This window comes from Glycine max, chromosome 18 (genome assembly GCF_000004515.6).
Source record: "Glycine max cultivar Williams 82 chromosome 18, Glycine_max_v4.0, whole genome shotgun sequence".
Lineage (NCBI taxonomy): Eukaryota > Viridiplantae > Streptophyta > Magnoliopsida > Fabales > Fabaceae > Glycine > Glycine max.
In genome coordinates, this window is record NC_038254.2 from 54,093,256 (window position 1) to 54,115,140 (window position 21,885).

At 31.5% G+C, this 21,885-nt stretch overlaps 2 protein-coding genes across 2 annotated transcripts; one reads left to right on the plus strand and one right to left on the minus strand.

Annotated features, from left to right (window-relative positions):
- The first annotated feature begins 4,384 nt into the window (after positions 1-4,384).
- LOC100817820 (phospholipase A(1) DAD1, chloroplastic) lies at positions 4,385-6,019 on the plus strand. Its single transcript, XM_003551664.5, has one exon. The coding sequence runs from the start codon at positions 4,542-4,544 to the stop codon at positions 5,913-5,915; it is 1,374 nt and encodes a 457-aa protein (XP_003551712.2). The 5' UTR covers positions 4,385-4,541; the 3' UTR covers positions 5,916-6,019.
- Positions 6,020-16,744: 10,725 nt separating this feature from the next.
- LOC100818352 (serine/threonine-protein kinase D6PK) lies at positions 16,745-21,885 on the minus strand. Its single transcript, XM_003551665.5, has 3 exons — positions 21,370-21,885; positions 19,058-20,514; positions 16,745-17,877 (listed from the first exon to the last, which is right to left on the minus strand). Exons 2-3 carry the CDS (start codon positions 20,464-20,466, stop codon positions 16,980-16,982), a joined length of 2,307 nt encoding a protein of 768 aa, XP_003551713.1. The 5' UTR covers positions 20,467-20,514; positions 21,370-21,885; the 3' UTR covers positions 16,745-16,979.

The window sequence follows — 21,885 nt, forward strand, 5'->3', positions numbered from 1 at the left end:
GTTAAGTAATTCATGAAACACTCATTAAAAATATCCTAAGAGTGTCTGCAATTAAGAATAGCTCAACATTTCGTGATAATTGTAAAAATAATAATGATAAAAATAACATCAATAGGTACCATGACACCTGTGATGATAATACCATAAGTGTAAACATGAGTCTTTTGAAAAAAAAATGAAAAGATTAATTAATCTTTTTATAACTAAAAAAATTTATGTAAATTAAAAATTAATTCAACTCTTTTATTTAAACACATTTTATTTTAAAAATCTACATATAAAAACCAAAAGATGAAAATATGCAATGCTCAAACAGACCCTATTGTCCAAGAAGGATAAGAAAAAATAGAAACAACCATTTACTTTGCCTGTTGGATAATGTGTCAATCAGCTTCCACCTGGAAAAGTTATGTGAACTAGCAGATGCAAATAAAGCATTAGTTCCATCCAAATTCCTTTAGTTTATGTGGTCCACCACACGCATGATCTTTGGATAAGTGGCATCTTGATTCGCAGATTAGCTTCAAAATGGCCAACCTCTCTACCTTATATATTTGCGTTGTTATCCTAATCCTACCCTTACCAGATCTTTTCACTTCCACCTAATCAAATCCAAATCCCGGTTGTTTTCGGTTGCTTACTTCATCATTAAAAGTATAATTTCTAAATGAAAATGATATCTAAAGCCTTACCATCTTGAAAAGTTGCTTTGCTCAATATTTTGTGGGTCCGAAATCGTCCAATAAGATGGTTAAGAATCTGGATTATGCTATAGATGAAACTAAAAGAACTGAGAATGTACGGTTAAAATGAGCTGTCGAAAAGAGAAACTAAAATTAAAATATTTATGATACAACAACTTATTAGAATCAATTAGCGAATATTTATATTTATACAAAAATATTTTACTAAAGTCACATAAAAAACTTTTATCATTCTTTTTTCTTATACTGATTAGTTTTTGAAATCGAATTCTACTTTAAAAGATGTATATATATATATATATATATATATATATATATATATATATATATATATATATATATATATATATATAATAGTAGGAACGTACGTACTACGTAGGAAAAGATACATGCATGCCTCCACTCTTTCGGAAAATAGTAATAATATAATTAACGCTAAAAGGTGCTGATAACGGAGGACAAGATGCTGCGTAAGCATACGTTAAGTTGAAACAAATATAATTTATCAAATGGAGTAAACCATTGCGTTCGATTCTTTTCTATCCATTAACAACTAACGCCACCGTGTTTTTTAAGATCTGTGCTCATTAAGAAAAACAAAGCAACTTGCTGAAACCTTTTATCCACATACATATATGGTTAGTTAACCTTAATCCCCATTGCTCAAGCAGATATTAAATATTCTTTGTGAGCACTGAGCAGCCCTCATATGTTTATGTACTGAAAGATCAATATTACTTGTTAGTGATAAAGACTACTTAAGGGATAAGAATGAACATAGCTGCAGGAATATTCTTGGTTTTTTTTAGTACTGCACAATTAATTCTGTATTTATGTCTCTCTTTAGTCTTTTTCGGCTTTCCATCATGCATATATCTAATATTTACTTTAAATTTATTGGTATCTTTTTTTTTTTACTCTTCCTGAATTTTATATTTCATACATTCTTTTAATTAAAAAATGTCTGACAAAATTACTTCTTTAATTCGATAACATAAGGAAACAAATTTACGCGTCGTCAATTATTTTTTCAAAGCAATTTCTAGGAAGTTGACATAACCATGGGAAATGGCTTTATTAAAAGTTCAAGTTATGCAAATTTAATTAAACTACATATGGTTATAAGTTGCATGAAGAGTCTAGTATACTTAAACTGTCAGATATAGAGTGCATTTAATTAAATACACTTATATAATAAGCTTTTATTAAATGAGGCTTTATTCATAAACTTAAGTATAAAACTTACTGTTGTAAAAAAATATAAAACTTAATGAACTAAAATAAAAACAACACATTTTACTTAATTTCTTCATAAAATTACCCATTAAAATATAATAAAAAATTAAAAAAGGTAATGAATAATTTTTATAAGCAAAAAAAAGAATTTTAAATATTCCCATTATGTATGAGTAATTTTACCATTTCTTAATAAACTTCCGCTATAATTTTGAAAACAATAGTATACTTCTTTTTGAAGAAAAACATAATAGTATATTTTTTCAATTGTGTATAAACGTTAAATTACAATAACCAGTTTCCTAAAATCAAATTGATTAAAAGACAGATTCTAAAGTATGTAAGAAAACAAATACGAAGTGTTCCAGTTGATTAAAATTTTAAATAAAAAGTGCTATTATAATGTTTTTTTTCCTTTTCCAGAAGATATTTCAGTGTGTTTTAAAAAGTATAAATTAAATAATTTATATATTTTCATTTTCTAATATCTAATTATGATCATTTTTAGTTAGTTTAAAATATATTATTTTTATCAAGAAAACCATAAGAAATGCCCCAAGGTCTCATCCCCCTCTCCATTGTATAGTCCAATATTAACATAAATTATTAGGGTAGAAATAAGTCAAATCAGGTACCTAAACCTAACATGCTTTAAATTTTTGTGGCCAAGCTTGGCATGGCCTATCTTCATAGCTTGTTTATTGAGGTTTAAAATAAGTCAATGAACATTTTCTTAAATAAATTAGTAGGGTTACATGCTACAGAATCTATCACTCAATACACCAATAAATTTATAAATAATAAATTATCACTAAACATATCAGTGAACTTATAGCTAACGTACCGCGGTACTATCACACTAAAAACCCTTAAAATTCACAGAAACGTATTATATGTTATAGATATTGAAAATTTAAAACTAGCTCAAATTAAAAACTTAATGTTTTTGTTGTTAATATAATAATATAAATATTATACATGCTTAAATATGTTTAAGATTTCTAATGAATTAATAAATTTTATTTTAGTTTCTTAATATATTTTTTATTTTATGTTAAGTCCCTAATAAAATAAAAAATTATTAATTTTTGATTTTTTTTATTTTGTTTTAATCCTTCTAATATTTTTAATTTTATCCCTAAAATATGAAGATCATTTGTTATTAATCCATATTAAATATTTATCAAAGGAGCTAATACAAAATGAACAAAATATTATAAAAATAGATATATTTAAAGAATTAAGACAAAATAAGAACTAAAAATAAAATTTTATTTTATTAAGAACTCAAAAAAAATTATTAGTGACTTAATAAAATTTATTAATTTAGCAGAGACTCAATATAATTAAGTTTATTATATATTAATTATTAATATTTCAATTATAAATTATATTATTTCTAAATAAGTCCGTCTATTAAGCCCTCTGGACTTTTCTATAAGCCCATAGTTTAGCCTACTTTACTATAAATTTTTTTGTTAAAAAAGTCTGAATTCTTCACTGAATAGGTTAATTAAGTCAAATCAGATTGATCTTTAAATAATTTAGGTTGTAAGTAAGTCTTGACGAGGAAGAGCATATTGTATTTTCTTTCCTAAATGTAATAAATAGAAATAAAAAAATTCTAAAAATATTATATGCATTTTGGTGGAGATTTTATCAATTTGGTGCATTCCACAAAATAATTTTTCAATTCATGAAAATTGACTGTAAGAAGAAAAATATAAGGGGTATGACATACAACAATAAGCTTTACGATTAAATTTTTGTATAGGGTTTAACTTCGGTTAATTATTTTATCAATTTTAGCTAAAAAATTAACTTTTAAATATTAATTGGTATTAGTTTCCATTTTGTTTTTTAAGTAACGCTAATGCTTGAGACATATACTTTGACGCTTGAGTCTTGAGCAGTCCACTATTCTCTCATAGTCTCATGACTTTCACCTAACGCGGCTAGCCCCTATGCCAAAAGCGCAGTCAGATACTTTTCAATTTATTTATTTTTTATATTACCTTATGTCTTTCTTTATAGTTATGGAATAATTTGGAGAATTTTTCTTTCGGTGTCCTTTTTCAATAGAAAATACATAAAATATACCATTTGCTTTTCCATCTCATTTCGATCTATTATTTTCTTTCTTTTTCATACATCACTAACTATATTCACTGTTTTGTTTTTTCACATTTTCTTTTCTTTTCTTCTAAACCCACCTTATGTGAACATTTATGATTATCTTTTAAAAAAAATAAAGAAAAATTGTAAATAACTTTATGCGAAAAGAAAATCCGTGACCGAGTAGCAAGACTAGTGACACACACGTACCTCCTTTAGGCTGGGCAGAATTTAAAACATTTATGTTTTCAGTACAAGGATATATATATTATATATAAATCAAAGTCGTTTTTAGGTCCCACTAGCTGCATCAAAATCTTCTTAAACTTTCATGTCCAACTCTCAATCATTTCTTTATTCCCATCAATCACTTCACTCACCCATAGTCACGCAGCCATTTTTCAGTTACCCAAATCACAAACCTCTCTCCCGAGATCCCTTTTCCACCACCGTCCATTTCCTTCACTTTCTCCTCGTATAAATGCCATGCAAACCCCAAACATTAGTTGTGAGAAAAAAAACACGCACACACACCTATACAGACAAGTGAAGAATATATCCCAATTACACAACACAAGTGTCTCTATAGCAATGACACTCTCTATAAGCCCAACCACCCAACCACACACTTCACCTTGTTCCGTCTCCAAACCCAACGTTAACCCAACTTTCTCACACGCCACCACCCCAAGCTTACCCTTCAACAAGTCCCAACTCGCTTGGGATCGCATCAAGCATGACTCAGTGCAATGCAACTCGCCCAAACTCGGCCACAAGTGGACACAATACCAAGGAATCAACCAATGGGATGGTTTGCTAGACCCTCTCGACGACAACCTACGCATGGAAATCCTAAGATACGGCCAATTCGTCGAATCCACCTATCGCGCATTCGACTTCGACACCAATTCTCCCACTTACGCCACATGTCGCTACCCGAAAACATCGCTACTCGCTCGAACCGGACCGAGAAAATCCGGTTACCGAGTAACGAAGAACTTACATGCAACATGTGGGGTAGAATTACCCAACTGGGTTTCCTCTTTGTCTCAGCTGCCACGTGTTCAATCTAGTTGGATTGGTTACGTGGCGGTATGCGAAGACAGGGAGGAAATCGCACGTCTGGGGAGACGCGATGTGGTAATTGCTCTAAGGGGAACTGCCACGTGTCTGGAGTGGTTGGAGAATCTTCGTGTAACCTTGACGAAATTGCCCAGCCATATGGGCTGTGGATACGAAGACTGCATGGTGGAAAACGGTTTTTTGAGTCTCTATGTCTCCAAAACGGGCGCGTGTCCGAGTTTGCAAGACATGGTTCGCGAAGAGGTGGCGAGAGTGATCGAATCATACGGCGATGAGCCACTCAGCATAACTATAACCGGGCACAGCCTTGGAGCCGCACTCGCGATTCTCAGCGCGTACGATATAACCGCCACGTTGAAGAACGCGCCGATGGTCACTGTGGTTTCCTTCGGTGCGCCCCGCGTGGGCAACGAAAAGTTCAGGAGTCAGTTGGAGAAGAGTGGGACCCGCATACTAAGAATCGTAAACTCCGATGATGTCATCACAAAAGTTCCTGGACTCGTGGTTCGAGATGATGACGTGGCGTGCAGTGGCGGTGTCCACGCGGCGGGATTGCAGAGTTGGTTCCGTAAGGTTGTTGATGACATGCAGCTTGTGTACGCTGACGTTGGACAAGAGTTGAGAGTGAGTAGCAGGGAATCGCAGTATCTGAAGAAAGGAGATGTCGCCACGTGTCATGATCTCAAGACGTATCTTCATCTGGTGAATGGTTTTGTTAGTTCCTCGTGTCCGTACACGACCAAAACGACACAGTATCCAGCGGAAGCTTGGCTATGATTTTTATTTTGGTCTTTTAAATCACGACGCTGTGTATAACTCTCACAGTATCAGCCTATTTTAACTGTGAATAATTAATTATGACTAATTTAATATCTATTCTTTCTCAAGAGCATGAAAAGTTACGTAGCTGTCTCTATTTCTTCTCGCCTACTAAGCACAGCGTTAGTATGATTTTGCTCAGATTAATGAAATAAGGTAGAATGGAAATTAAAGAATGAAGTGAATCAATTGTTATAAAGTAATTTTAAGTTAACTAATGATTTTTAGTTAAAATATAAGATATACAGTTATATTTAATATTTAATATTGGATATGAGAGTTAGTTACTCATAATAATGGTATAAGACTCAAATATCTGTGATTTAGAAAGAAAAAAATGGAATCATACTCTATTTTATTTAGTTGAATTTAAACCTTCACATGCGTCTTCCAGCTGCATTAGTCACTCACTCTCAAATCTCATCGGATTATGATTTCCATAAAGAGACATTGTACAGAGTACTGCACTACTGTCTACTATTTATCACTATGACATGATGCACAGAAAATTTGATGCAAACTTGTTTGTTTTTTCTCCTTCATGGTCACTGTATACGACTTTATTTGTGGCACGTACAATTTCAAGTCAATGTAACACTTGTTAGTGCCTATCATATATTCTTGAGTCAATTAATTTACTGCATTGGTATTCAAGTTAATGATATAATTTGAGTTTTGATAGAGTTAGAATATGACCTTTTCTGTATTATTCCTCTTATTTATAATGTTGTTGTGCATGAGATGGGTAATTCTCTGTCTGATGAGTTAGTGAGATAGGTAATTACCTATCATTTATTAAGGATAGTTGTGATATGTTAAGTTGTGCTGGTATTATCTTTTCTCGGATAGCACAATAACACTTGTCATTTTATTTCAAGTAACGACTGATGAAAATTCATTTCATTACATAAAATCTTAATTATAAAATAATAACTTTATTTCAATCCATGTCATATAATCATATTCCTCAGTGAGATATATCCAACTTCAACCCAATTTTAATTTATAGATTACTTAATTATCTCATTTCTTTGAAGAAAAATATATCTTTCAGACTGAAGCACCGATTTGGCTGCATCATGGATTGTATGTTAATTTTGATCACTCCTGTTTGTCTTTTACTTTGTTTACACTTCTTTAAATTTCTCTCTTTTTTTTCCTTGTTATGTGTGGAGTGGCTAAAAATATTAACCACGTGTATAACATGTAATATAAGAGTGTTGTAAAAACAATGATATGGCAAATAATTTTTTATCCCCGATGGAGAAGAAGTTGACCCAATTGTAAAAGTGTTAAACAGGGTCATCTTGGAGTGCGAAGATAACTTATATTTGACTCAATATACTTTTTATGCTTTTTTATTTTGTTTTTCATCAACAAAAAGACTATATATGTCTTTTATTTTCTTAACAATTTTAATGTGCTCGTTCAAAATATTTATAGAAAAAAGTTATTCCCATTTGCACGTTAATCACGATTCGATACATCTATAACGCATTTAACTATTGGAATTTATGTTTATTTTGAGATGATTGATGGCCAAATATTTGTAAATGTTCTTAACATAGATTGTGACTTGAGAAATATAACCTCCTCTGGAAAAATACTCATGGACAAATTTAAATTTACTATTTGCTTTCTGTTGGTTTTAAATTGTTTAGATTGAGTTGCATAATCAGTTCTGGTAAAATGAATTGAAATTCTGTAATTAGTTAAATTGTTATTTTATTAATTTTAAAATCATTATTTTCCATCCTTATTTTTTAAAAATATCCAAATTCCAGTCATTAAAACTAACACTTTTTCTCCCTCTATAAAGTTTTAAGTTTGTATATTTCAAAAAAATTAACTACACAGCAAGCAGTCTTTATATTTATGAATGAAAGTTACTATTAATTAATTAATTCCAATGGGGTCGGTACTGGTGATTGGACTGATGGTATAAGCCAAGTTCCTTGTTTGTTATGCAAGTTATGATTGGTCACAGTAATGGAATTGACCTGGGAATGATAGTGACAAAATTAAGTGAGAAGGTAATGATGATAATGCTGAAAGAGGTCCAGAGGAGGGTAACGTATACAATAGGTTTGAGCTAAACTCAAAAAAATATGGATATGGATATCTGCTTTTCAATTTGAATGCAGTTTGAAGTTAATGACTTTTATTAACTGAACACAATTAATAAACATTTTTAAATAAAACAGATTTAATATATTAAGTGTCAACATTTAATATATCGTTTGGTTCCGTAACAAATCAAATTATCATCATTAGAAATGATATACATGTACTTGACGAAATCATGGACTTGACGTTAGGAATTACCAATAATAGTCTGGAAAAAGGGAGGAAAAGAATGAACATGCAGCCGTACGACCCATCTACGCATAAAAAATTTGCACGCCATAGAAACCCTTAGTATTTATTATTATTGTTTTTTTTACTTGCATGACCTTTTCTTTTATCTCTTTCTTCATATTTTTTTCACATCTTTAGTTTTTTTTTTTTCTCTTTTATGTTTTTAACTCTCTTCTTTTCACTACATCCCAAAAATTGAGTATATGTGTAACATTTTCTATTTTCCTCACAGTGATATAACCGACTCTTCAAATTGGGATGTTTCTCTAAATTAATATATATATATATATATATATATATATAGAGAGAGAGAGAGAGAGAGAGAGAGAGAGAGAGAAAGAGAGAGAGAGAGAGAACTTCTAACTTTGATTAGTTAGTGTGTATGTCTCTTTGTGTGTTGATTGTTACTAATAGCCATTGTTTCCATATATAATTAAGCAGACTCTCTTTCGCTTTAAACTAATCAAGAAAATCAAACAAAATAAATTCACAATATGCCAAAGAAGTAGATATGTCACCAACTCTCTTTTTGGGTATGATCATAAATATAAAAATATAAATTTCTTTCAATGATGTTTATGTTGTTTTCATGTTATATTTTCCTTTTGTCCAATTATTTAAGTTGAACATTTTAGCAAATGAATAAATACCAGCGTGTTTTAGATTTTCTTTTATGGCAAAAGAATATATGAGAAAGGGTACGTAGGTGCAACGAACATTGTTTTTTTTTTTTTTCCTTTTGTTTGAAAGAGTTATAACAATGAAATCCATTTACATTCATATAATGATGAGTTCTATTTTTTTGGAAAGATCGTTGAGGGTACTCTTGACAGAAAAATTGCTAATTAAACACCGTACCTGAATCATACATGGGATATGCAACGAACATTGCTTGTTTCTTTTTGAAAGAGCATTTACCATCAAACATCAAATAAGTTCATGAGATTTTTCTTTTTATTCTATTTGTTGGAAAGATCAATGCATGAGTGTTTGACATTCTAGGCAATGAAAAAGGTGGGGAGTAATCATCTACTGCAAAAGAAATGAAACGCAGATAAAGAGTTATTCTATTGACTTTTACCGAGATAAAGACAAATAAATTGAATATACATTAGAACAAAACGATCCAAAGATTATACAGATATAAAATTTTATGATTAAAGCTGATAACTAAAAAAAAAAATAAGTAATACTAATATTATTTAAATTAACTCTTTTCTTCTTATTTTCTCTTTATTCTTTATATATATAAAAAAAAACACATTAAACGAGTAAACTCGCAAGAGTTTGAAGAAAGGAAAGGATTGGAATTAAACGCGGACGGTTGAGTGCGTGTGTATCTAGAGTCATTATGGGAGGAAATCTTAGCACAAGTTATTGAAGTTGCTCCATAGAAGGATAAAATTCACCCAAGAAATGATGCAGAGTCATATTCAAGGAATAAAAACAATGTGTAACATGCCACAATTGATAGACAGATATGGGATAAGATGACTTTCAAAAAGAAGTGGCTAAATTTTGCTGTACCAAAATATTTTCAGTGGACTTGGTCGTACAATATTCCATTGTGCATATTCTTCCCCTCAATCATTGTCAGAATATCGTGGCACTTATTACCGGCCAATTGAACAGAAGAAAATTTTGTTATAGGCAATAGATTTATATGCTTTTGATTCATGCAAATTTGTATCTTTTTTTTTTTAATTTTGATTTCTGCAAAAGAAATTATTTATTTTTAGTCTTTATAAATTTGTATTTTTTTAATTTTAGTTTTCATTTGTTCATTTTTAATCTCTTTAAATTTTTGTTTTTCTAATTTTAGTTCATATAAGTGCAAACATACGGAAATGAAAAAAAAAATAAGAACCTTAAAAAGATTAAAATTAAAAAAATAAAAACTTATAATAATTAAAAATAAATAAAAAACTTATAGAAATCAAAATTAAAAAAAATATAAACTTATCAAACTAAAAATAATAAAAACACTTACAGGAGAACCAACATTAAAAAATAAATTTATAGAAATCAAAAATATATTTAATCCTTAATAATAATTTTAGCGTTTGTTTTGAAAAGCAATATATATATATATATATATATATATATATATATATATATATATATATATATATATATATATATAAAAGAACTACCAGTAATAAAGTACATTAATAACCAATGTAGAGTCTTTATAATCCATGTTATCCTACTAATCCATCCTTGTCCAATGCTAATTCTAATATTTTCAAATTTAAAAAATTAAACTTAATGTATTTTGAAGAATTCAAGTATATTTTAATTATCTCAAATTGGTTTGATGCTTTTTTTGAAATTTACACTTTTCATAACAATTATATATTAATCATAAAACTTCATCACTTAATTAACTTCATCACTCAAAAGCCAACATTAATGTTATTTCTATACAATAAGGTTAAAATGTAATTTTCATTATTTTTTAAAATTTATAATTTTTATCATCCTATTTTTAAAATAGAAACATTTAGTTCTATTATATTTTTAATATTCATAATTTTAGTCTCCCTATTTTAAAATAGAAACATTTAATCCTTCTATTTTGTAAAATATACAATTTTGATCCTTTTACCAAATTTGAAAAACATTATTGGTAAGAAATTAATTTAATGTATCCCAAAGTTAATGACATAAAATAAAATTATTTGTTTAATCTATATAATTAACATTAATTTCTTAATGTCTAACACTTTCAGTTTAATGGAAAAACCAAAATAGTAAATTTTACACAAGTGAAAGATTAATAATCTCTATTTTAAAATAAGAGGACCAAAATTTCAAATTTTAAAAAAAAAACAAGGTAACCAAAATTACATTTAAGCCAAAAAATAATTTTAAATGATTAATTTTAGTATATTTTATTTTTTAAAGATTTTTTTTCAATTATTTCTTATTATATTTTATTGTTTTAAAATTTCATTTATTTTACTTTTGAATTATTTATTTTTTTGTATATTTCCCAATGATTATGTTTATTTAAAATACAATTTTTAATAAATTAAAAATGAGCAAGCTATTTAGATTGAAAACTTGTATCACTTCTTTTAAAAGAAACAATATTTTAGTTTTTCAGAACCTTTTTTACATTTTAAAGGTATGTTTATTTTTGGTTTTTATTTGTTTCAATTTTTTTATCACATAATCATGCCTATTCACTTTTTAAAAGTTCTCATCATGCTATTTATAAATGAATTTTGTCCCCCCCCCCCCCCTACAGATTAATTCTACAAACAATTAAATGTTATGAGAGAAAGGAATTAATTCAAGATGAGAGATCAAATTGCACTAATGTAATTTTAATAAATATTATATCATTTTATAACTTGATATAGAATGTGATTTTTATTGAATCAAATATTCAATAATATTTATATATTACCAAGATTGTTCGTGTCAAAATTTATCAAAATTGAACAATAATAAGAAGATAATAAATGTATCATATTTTAGTATATTACGAAAAGTTTATATGATGTTAATTTTAATTTGTGTAAATGAGATAGTAAATAATTTTGAATTTATATATGAAATTTTATATATATGATTTATGTGAAATAAATTTTTAATCCAAAAAAAAATTTTCAATCCAAAAGAAAATTTTAAGAAAATATTATTCAATTAAAAGTGATTAAATTATGTGACATTTGGACAAAATTACATGGGTGTAATTTGATCTCTCCTCTCAATTTAATCATTCATTAAACTCTAAACATTGGTAAAGCATCCAAATGAAAGTAGATTATTTCTAATAACATCAAATAAATTAAAGAAAGTATATTTACTTCTCATAGATTTAAATGATGAAAATCAATACATTGCATCTTGACCAACAAAGATCAGATACCCAATGTGGTGTTTGAAAATAAGTAGTCCTAGACTAAAAATAATCCATTAAAGTCAATCCCTATATAATCATCTTTATTAATATCCCCCCTCCCCCCCCCCCCCCTTTTCTTTGCTCATTCCAAAACAATTCCTTTTCATTCCTTTTGTTTTATCTCAAGTTTGCTTATTCATTGTTTTCTTGATTTTCCTATATTTTTTATCCTTTTTTCTTACTTTTCTTTTGATATTATTTTGAGATCTCTTCTCTCCAACTTTTAAATGAATTTCTTCTTTAAAAATCCCAATTGAACTAAACATATTTTATCCAAAATAAATTGTTATTCATTTATATTAAAACTTTTGCTTATGTTGCCTTTGCAAGTTTGTATCCAGATTAACAAGCCATTTCCCCTTTCTTCTCCTCCTTTTTTTTCTTTCTCTCTCTCTCTTTTTATTTTCCTAGGTATGAAATCAAAATTTGAAAATTATATATGATGTGTTTTTGTTTTTTAGTTTTAAAATTTAATTTAGAAAATATTTTTCAAAAATTAATTTTCAAAGAGTAGAAACATTTGGGAGTACAACAAAAAAATAAGTAGTAGAAAATTGGAAGTAAAAAATAAAATAATTTAAAATAATTATAGTTTTTATTTTAAATACTTAAAAGATATATTAATTTTGAAATCAATTCTAAAGCAACAAAACACATAAAAGGTTGAGCTTCCCTTCCCTTGTTAAGTTCCAAGCTTGGATTTCCTTAAATAGAGAGAAGGAAAGGAGGGCACTTTTAGTCAGAAGGAGAAGCTTTTTTTCAACAATCACTCTCTCACTACAAAGGCACAAAATACTCCTAAAGAAACCTCAATTAGATTTTGAACCAAACATCTCTCATTTGCCCGGGTTAGCTCATAGAAGGATGAAGGAAAAGTTAAAAAGGAAAAAACTTGCTATTACAATTGAGTCACCAAGAACCCAATGGTTAAGGAAAACAATTAGATTGTGAGGAGGCTCCACAATCTTCTATAGAGGAATGGGGGTGATTGAAAGAGATCAGAGAATGACTTGGGGAGGAAGAGTGTTTTTCAGATTTTGTGCCTTGGGGCAAGGTTTTAGGAAGGTTTAAGGGCTTTTCTTCAAGGTTCTACTTACCACATCCCTTCCTCACAACTCTCTCTGAGGCCCAAAAAAACAGCCCAACACAATACATTTAATTTCTCCTGTAATTTAATTAATTTCACTTAGTAATGCATTAAGAAAATTACAGTGTTATAATTTAAATTAGATCGGTTTTCAACATAGGAACTTAAATTTAATATAATCTAATCTAATATGAAAATCACCATTTTTTGGTTTAGTTTTTTTTTTTTTTTTGCTTGTTGATTATTAGTAATTCAGTTTGATTATCGTGATTTGTATTAGATTAAATTAGAATAGTTGATAAATACCCCACCCCTAAGAAAGAGAAAAGAGAATAGACTAACATGTTTCAAAATTGAAGAGTATAAGATTAACTAATGCAAAAAATATATTTTTTTCATTAAAAATGTTCCTTTTACTTTTTTTAAACTTTTCTAAAATTGTATGTGACGTAACATTTCCATTTCAAAAGAAAAACCATTACAAAAGCCAAGTCCAAAGCTACCACAATATCAAACATATCTTCACCTACTAATTTACCTTAAGCATTTTTTTTATAAAGATCACAAGTATTTTTTTTCCAAGAGTTTGTATTATTCAAAGTAAGATAGGATAATAATGAGTGATAAAATTTTCCTTCTGAGTATTATACAATTATATATCCAAAACTTAAATTCATATAATCGATTAAGCTAGCTTTTCCAGTAAAAAAGAAAAAGAAAAGAATAAGCTAGCTCTGTATAAGTTGATTTGCTAACCATTGTTAATTTCTGGCAATTCAGTCTAATTTAGGAAAACATTTTAACGGGTATTTATAAAATGAGTAAATCAAACTTCTTTTTTTTAATTTAAATTGAACTTATACCCCTTGACTTTTAAAAGTTTATTCATCGAATGTTTTTAAAAATTAAAACGTATGATTTAATTTTAGACTAAAAAAAAAGTTTTACACTCTTTACCTCCTTATTTTTTCAGTTTGTGGATACGTATATTCAACCAAACCAAGACTTTCTCTTCTCTACCCTTCTTGTCTCCTCTCCTACCCCTCTCTAGTCAATGGTGACAGCTCCAATGATCAAGAACATTGTTGACTTGTTGTCCTCATTCCTTCAAATTTCTTCCTCCTTTTGGTAGCCTTTTTTTTTCTTTTCTATTTGTCTCTACATCAGTTCAATTTGTCTTTCTCTGCTTCAACTCCATTTATATTAGACAAGCTTTAACATGTCTTCCCATTCCAAGAATTGAAGTCATAAATTCTAGTCATTCTTAAGGAAGACTTGCGACATTCAATACACCAAATATCACAACAAGTACAAAATTTCTTTCAACAATTCTTTCTGAGGTTACATTCATATGCATGGTGCCAACACCTGAATAAAACAAAAATAAGTACAATAGCAACACGATGGATTTCCAACATTATCATCACCCAAGATACCTAACTCCAAATGAGTTGGACCGAGGCTGATTGAGCTACTACCAACTCTTGGCTGTTGTTTTCTGTACTTCCCACGTTACTTCCTACACTCTTTCCGGAATGATTTTTTTTTGCCTTCCAGATTCGTCATTCCCTGAAGCCAAAAAGGAATTGCATTCTGGAATGTAATTTTACAGTTTGCATTGGTCATTCTGAGAGACAAAAAAAGGAGTGCAGGAAGCAACTGGTAAGTTCAGAAAGCAATAGTGACATATTTCAAGTGTTTATTTATTTCAATCAAAGACAAGATTCGAGAGACTCCAGTTTCCATTTGATCGCACTATATAGGCTTTGGGGTACTGAATAATATAGTCCTACCATTATAATTAAGAAATAATGTACTCAAATAAGATATAACAAGTAGAGCTTTGCCAAATAAACAAACCGATTAAGCAGAGTCTTGACCCCAAATAACTCGTAACTGGTTGTAAGGATGCCACTAATAACCAACCAATGCCATGTGTTTTCTTGAAGGATTTATGCTATTTTACAAGTCCAAGTCACACATATACAAATAACAGCATACAGTTTATCACAGAAATATATAACAAATGCATACCAAAGTTCATGCATGCATACACTATTGTTCAATGAGGAGAGATTTGTTAGAGAAAAACACCTCTATACAATTGGTTCTATTCAGGGTTACTTCATCTTGATTAGTCTCAAATTTCACTATCCTTAGGAATAGACAGAGTGTTAATATTGGCCCCAACAAAATTGTTGTTGGCCTTTCAATAAAAAAGAAATTACCAAACTATCTTTCTCCACCCCACCCTAGCCTGTACTCACGCTGCTAGTTTTTTTTTTCCTTGTCGTTTTCATGGTCAAATGGAACCATAATTTTGTTGTGAAATTTCGCAAAGCAAAATCACAATTTCATTATTTTTTGTGTTGTTGATGCACGGCAGAATTGTGATTTCATTTATGCGAAATTTCACACTTTTATTATATATTTTTTCTTCAAAAAAAATGCTAAATGAAAGTGTGATTTCGTTGTATACATTGTACCACGGCGTCATACTTCTGTTTAGTATTTCTTTTGGAGAAAAAAATGTATATTGGAATTATACTTCCGTTGTAATGTCATGTTTTAACTCCCCCCTCCCTTATACAACTCAATCATGATTTTGTTGAGTATTTTTTTCTCTTTGAAAAACGTTATGACATCGTATTTTCGCTGCACAAAGAAGGTGTGAGTTTTCTATAGAACAGAATCATGATTCCATTGCGCATTGCACAATTAAATCACAATTCCATTACGCAGAAAATTTGTACCCCTTTTGTGCAACGGAAATACAATGCTATAATGCTTTTGGTAGAGGGATAATCTTGAAATTTGGAGGATTTTAGGAAACAATAGCAACTCCCTATTTAAGTATTCAGGTTAATTAAACATGTATTCAGATAACTATTAATGAGAGCTTATTTTTACGATATATGTTTAATTGTAAAACTAAAATAAGTTTTTAAAGAACTTTGATATGCTTTCCTGCAAAACTTATAAAAAGAATCATAAACTATCTTCATAAAACTAAAGTTCTTTTAAATGATTGCCAATTCGTAAACAATGATCTAAATTAACAAACATGAGCACTAATTTTGCGTTCCCCACAAATGTCTACTAACAATGTATTTGGATTGATGACGATAGAACAAACAAGCTCTCTGGGTTGCTTTAAAACTTTCCAAACGACGTCTTATACTATAATGATGTCGTGCCTTGTCACAATTTCTTTATCCTCATTCTCAACCTCGTTTCTCATGCGAAAATGCAAAATAAGATGACATCGTAATTGTTGTCATTGTCAACCTCGTGTATGTCGTGATAATGCATGTTAGTCTAAGAATTTAATACCTGTAATATATCAAAAATTAATTCATATAATGCTATGGAACATTCTAAATAACAATAATAGGCACTTGAAGGAATAACACAACAAATGACATAAGCTTAATGAGAAATATCTAGATTTTGTATTGAGACTCTAGATCATGGATTATCTATAAGAATTCTTGTATTAGACAAGGGCCTTACACTCTGAATATGACGTGTATCATTCCCAACTGAAATGGAAGTCTGCTAACTGTGTCTAAACTGAAATATAACATGATAATGTAGCTTTCATCTCTTGTAAAATTAACTGAAGATGGAAAATACAATACAAAGTAGATTGAGGAATCCAAACTTAAAAGAACTCAAAGTCCAGATATTTACCCCCAGACTTCATGTCATTATTATTACCCACCATCCTCTTACTACTATTGTTGTTGTTGATGTTGTTGTTGCCAACCCCAACAGTATCAACTGGTTCAAACTTTGCCGGTGGATCAAATTCAACTGGTCTTGGAACTTCGGGTGGTGTGCTGCACCTAATCAATGCCCAGTTCACGCCTTCAAAGAAGGGGTGTTGTTTGATCTCAGTCGCGCCTCTCTTCACCCCGAGACGGTGCTGCGGCTCCTTCACCAGCAAGCCCCGGATCAGATCACGGCTGGCATAACTTGTGGCCGGCGATTCAGGAAATCTGAGCTGCTGGCCCACTACATTGAACAGTGTTGCACGGTTTCCTGATCCTTTGAAAGGAGTTTTACCATATAATAGCTCATGCAAGAAAATTCCAAATGTCCACCAATCAACTGCACTTCCATGACCTTCTCCTTTGATGATTTCAGGGGCAAGGTATTCGTGAGTGCCAACAAAAGACATCGACCGAGCTGTTGTTGGTTCTGCAACAAGCTCAGGAAGCGTGCTGGATGGCAAGCCAGGATCGCCTTTAGGCTTTCGTGACTTCTTATTTTTCTGAGCAAAGAGGCGAGGCATAAAACATGAAGGCTGGATGCATACTGATGAAGGCTCGATACATGCCGGCTGGACACAGAATGCACCACCACCTCGTTTTGAGGGGTCGCTGTCAAAATTTCTAATAAGGGTAGGTGAAACAGCACATCTGAGAGAAAGATCGAAATCTGAGAGCATTATGTGACCATCATCTCGGACCAGTACATTTTCAGGTTTAAGGTCTCGATACACGACTCCAAGCATGTGAAGATATTCAAGTGCCAACAGGACCTCTGCAGCATAAAAGCTACATACAGAGAATGGCAAGAATTTTATTACTTGACATGGGAAACAAAAAGTACATTTTCCAAAACACACCATGTATGTAGAAAATTACATATTTGTCAATTCAATTATATAATAAATAGGATTGTTTTGACATCTCCCTCTTGTTTCAGATTTTAAAGAGAAGCCACTCTCCATGTTATTAAACCACCCAGCATTTCTTGTAAAGCCCCCGACATAAAAATGTTAGAATCCCAAAAAGTCTTGCATCAGTACAAGGATTTCAATCTAAATTGGTTACGCATAAGAAATTTTCCATGACTTAACAGCCTCAATAAACACGTAGACATGTGATTTCATGGATGTCTCAACTCTGAATTGATCAATTAATTTTGACCATTAAATAATGCAGCTGTATTTCACCAAGTGGGACAAGGCTTTGTTGTTGTATTTCACCATGCACAATTTGAGCATATATTTAAGATCAATATGTGTTGGCTTCTGACATTATCATAGCCATTTTCAGACAGTTGTTTTAGCCCTTGATTAGACTAACCAAAAACCAATTATTGGCTTATAATCTCTTCCACGACTGGCATTTTCAATCCAAACAAACCCTTTTTTTTCCTTTTCATCCTTAAATAATCCTTGATGACTCCATCTAGTTGATATTTATAGCACCATAACCCTTATAAAAATGTGAGGAATCAAACAATGTTCCTCTACTTCATAATTGTTAGGAAATATATAATCATCATGTGTAGTACCATCAATAACGCAAGTTATGTACAGAATAAGAAATTAGAAAAAAATGTTCCTCTACTTCATAATGGTTAAGAAAAATAGCTCATACTCGTAAAATTTTAGAATCTCTCTCCTTCTGGTGCAAGAGTTTAAGAAACATTACATAAGCAAGAAGTCACAAAAGAAGCTCAATTAAACATCCATACTTCCTTCTTTTGTTCATCTTCTTTAACTTAAAGAAAAAATTCTCCGCAAAACTCATAATTGTAAAGGTGTGGAACATAAAAAACATCATCTATGGAATGCATGTAAAGGAAAAGCATTTACATCACACTTGAATATGTTAATCAGATATGAACACATAAAGATCACAGACTAGGAAAAGGTGAACTTCATACTGGAAAGCAATTAAAAAATAGTTTTGGTAAATTACTGCATATTGCAATATACAAACATACCGTGCAGCATACTCTGAGAAATGTTTCCCAGGTTGCCGTTGCCTTAAAGTGTGTAGATCACCCCCAGGACAGTATTCCATTACCAAACAGCAGAATCTGTCAGTCTCAAAATGTGTATACAAAGTAGGTAGAAATGGATGATCCAGCAACTGTAATATCTCTCTTTCTGTCTGTGCCCTAGTCAGCTTATTTCTGCTTGCTAAGGATGCCTTGTCCATAACTTTCATTGCAAAAAAGCACCGAGTTGCACTCAGCTCTGAGAGATATACACTTCCAATATCACCACAACCAAGCCGTTTGAGTAACCTAAAATGACTCATGCCCAAAATTCCATCCCGGGCTCGGATGGCAAGGATAGCCTTCCACCTAGGATCATTTCCTTTGTGGGGCTTATTGGCACTGCCAGTAATGTTACTCCAGTTGCTGTCATCACTGAGGCCACTGCTGTCACTTGCTCGACTAGCACTAGTTTTTGCACTCTCAAGTGAATCCCCTCTTACACTTCCTTTAGTGCTATCACAATTCCTGTCCAAACTAAGCATTCCATCACTAGTAACTGCATCACTCCGGTATGTACTTGCACAACTATTAACAATGCTCATTGTTCTGACAACACTAGTACTATCAATACTACTATGAGGACTGACATTGCCACTTGGAGGCAATGATGCATCCCAAACACATTCTTTCTCATCAGAGTCTGGGGCAAGGGGAGAGTTCTCAGTATTCTGTGATGCACGAGCACCTGAAAATGGTGAGGATAAGTTACCCATCTCATTTGATTCCTCAGCCATGATTTCTGCAGGAGAAACAACAGCCAGGCTTGGTTTCTTTGCAAGAACACGAATTGAAAGATCTTCTAAGAAAGGACCCTTCAAGGACACGCTCTTCATTAAGCATCCAGCTTCAGATTTAGTTTGACCTATTGGTACAAAAACTGTTCTCATAAGATCAGTATCAACAGGTTCTGGGGGATGACTAGCACCAGCAAATGAACTTGGACCAGTTTCCACAAAAGAATCATTGCTACCCTTCAATTTCTCAATATCAGACACAAGTTCTACAGCTTCTGGTAAAGAGCCCTTTCCTTTCCATGTTCTTGTAGGCACAGGCACAGGGGAGGGAGGCTCTTGACAGCGTGTATCGAATCCCATATCCTCTCTTACCAAAACTATTCGTGCATTCGATAACTGAGCCACTTCTCTGATGGAGGCAAGACGTGCCATAGGGCCATCCCGTGATTTTGAAAACTGATTCCCTTCTCTTGCTGGAATCCCACACACACTCGAAACATCCTGCCCATTTAGTCTTTGACCAGCTTCTCTTATTGCAGCGGTGTGTCCATTAGATACCTCAACTAGAACAGGCAAGGACCGAGGAAGTACCTTTGGCTCTGCAACCCTCTCCATATCCCAATATCACATATCATTAAATGAAGGCTTCTAATTAAGAAAACGCTGCAAATAGAGCAAAGAATTAATTAAAAAGAAGCTTCACTCGATTTGAATTGTGAGCTTTTAATATATAACCAATTATCAATTAAGTTATGAATATAAAAAAACATCAATTAAAGACAGGATGTATTTCAAACAAGTGAAAAAGCCGGGAACTAAGTAACAGAAGAAGAATACGGAATGAAAGAATAAAGTAGCCATATTTTTCTTAGTAGTCACTAGTGATAGCTGCTGAAAGCACAAACACCATTATAAATTTAACCAACATAGAAACGACAAATGGAGAAAGCTCAATTAAAAAGATTGAAGTATCAGGCATCAGAAATCACAGACACAATCAACTTCAAAACATTGTGTAAAATTTATTCCCCAATTCTGAGCATAGCACTGCACACAAAAGAGCTTAAATTATTAAAGTTTGAAAATTGACTTGAAATGGGCAAACATACAACATAGTTAATCGGAGCAAATATCATTAAATGGTGAAAATTGAAATGGATGCTAGCAGATATAATCAGTCAAAGCCTCACCAACCCGTCAATCAGACAACCTCAAAGTACAAACCTTTGAGCAAGAAACCTCAACTTCAGAGGAAATAAGAAACATACAGAGAGAGAGAGCGAGAGAGAGGAGAGGAACAAAAAAAAAAAAAACAAGGCAACAAGAGCTCGAGAAATGCCAAAATGCAAAAACTCCCTACATTCTGTTTTGTCTCCATTGGAAAATTATCACCTTAAACACTTCAAACAAAACAAAGAGGGAACAAACTGATGAAACAAAGGGAGATCTAGACACCCAAAAGGAGAATAAGAAGGAAAAAACAAAGCAGCATAATAGAAAGAAGGAACAGAGACCCACCATTGAAATGAAGAAGAGAAAAAATGGGTATCCCTTGGTTTCCCTTCTTCTTCACTAAGTTGTCTTTTTTCAGAACTCAACTCAGAGCTTCTTCAGTGTTCCCTCCAGACTGGAAAACACACACAATAGTACAATACTCTCTCTCTCTCTCTCTCTCTCTCTCTCTCTTCACATAGAAGGTGTGAAACCAAACCACAATGGGGAGAGAAGATTGGAAGATGAAGCAAGCAAGAACAGAAAAACAAAAAAGCTTGAAGAGGAGTGCTTTTCTTTTCGTTTCTCTCACTAGAAGTGAGTTAGTTTCTCTGTCTAGGGAAGGAGCTGTGACTGACTGGGGAACTAAAGTGGTGTTGGAGAGAGATAGATAGTTATGGTTAGCTTTTGCTTTCTCCTTTTTTGATTTTTGGTATTTGAATGATAGCAGTAGTACTGTGATTGTTGTACACTTTGTTCAGCGGGACAGAGAGAAAAAGTGGGGCCATGCATGTTCCTTCTTTGAGCTACACTGCTTTTCAA

What these genes read in the sequence shown, in the direction of transcription:
- LOC100817820 (XM_003551664.5), top strand. Translation starts at nt 4,542, where the DNA reads ATGCAAACCCCAAACATTAGTTGTGAGAAAAAAAACACGCACACACAC.
- LOC100818352 (XM_003551665.5), bottom strand. Translation starts at nt 20,466, where the DNA reads ATGGAGAGGGTTGCAGAGCCAAAGGTACTTCCTCGGTCCTTGCCTGTT. An exon ending in TTCTCAGAGTATGCTGCACG is followed by an intron (nt 17,878 to 19,057) that starts GTATGTTTGTAT and finishes CTCTGTATGTAG; the next exon opens with CTTTTATGCTGCAGAGGTCC.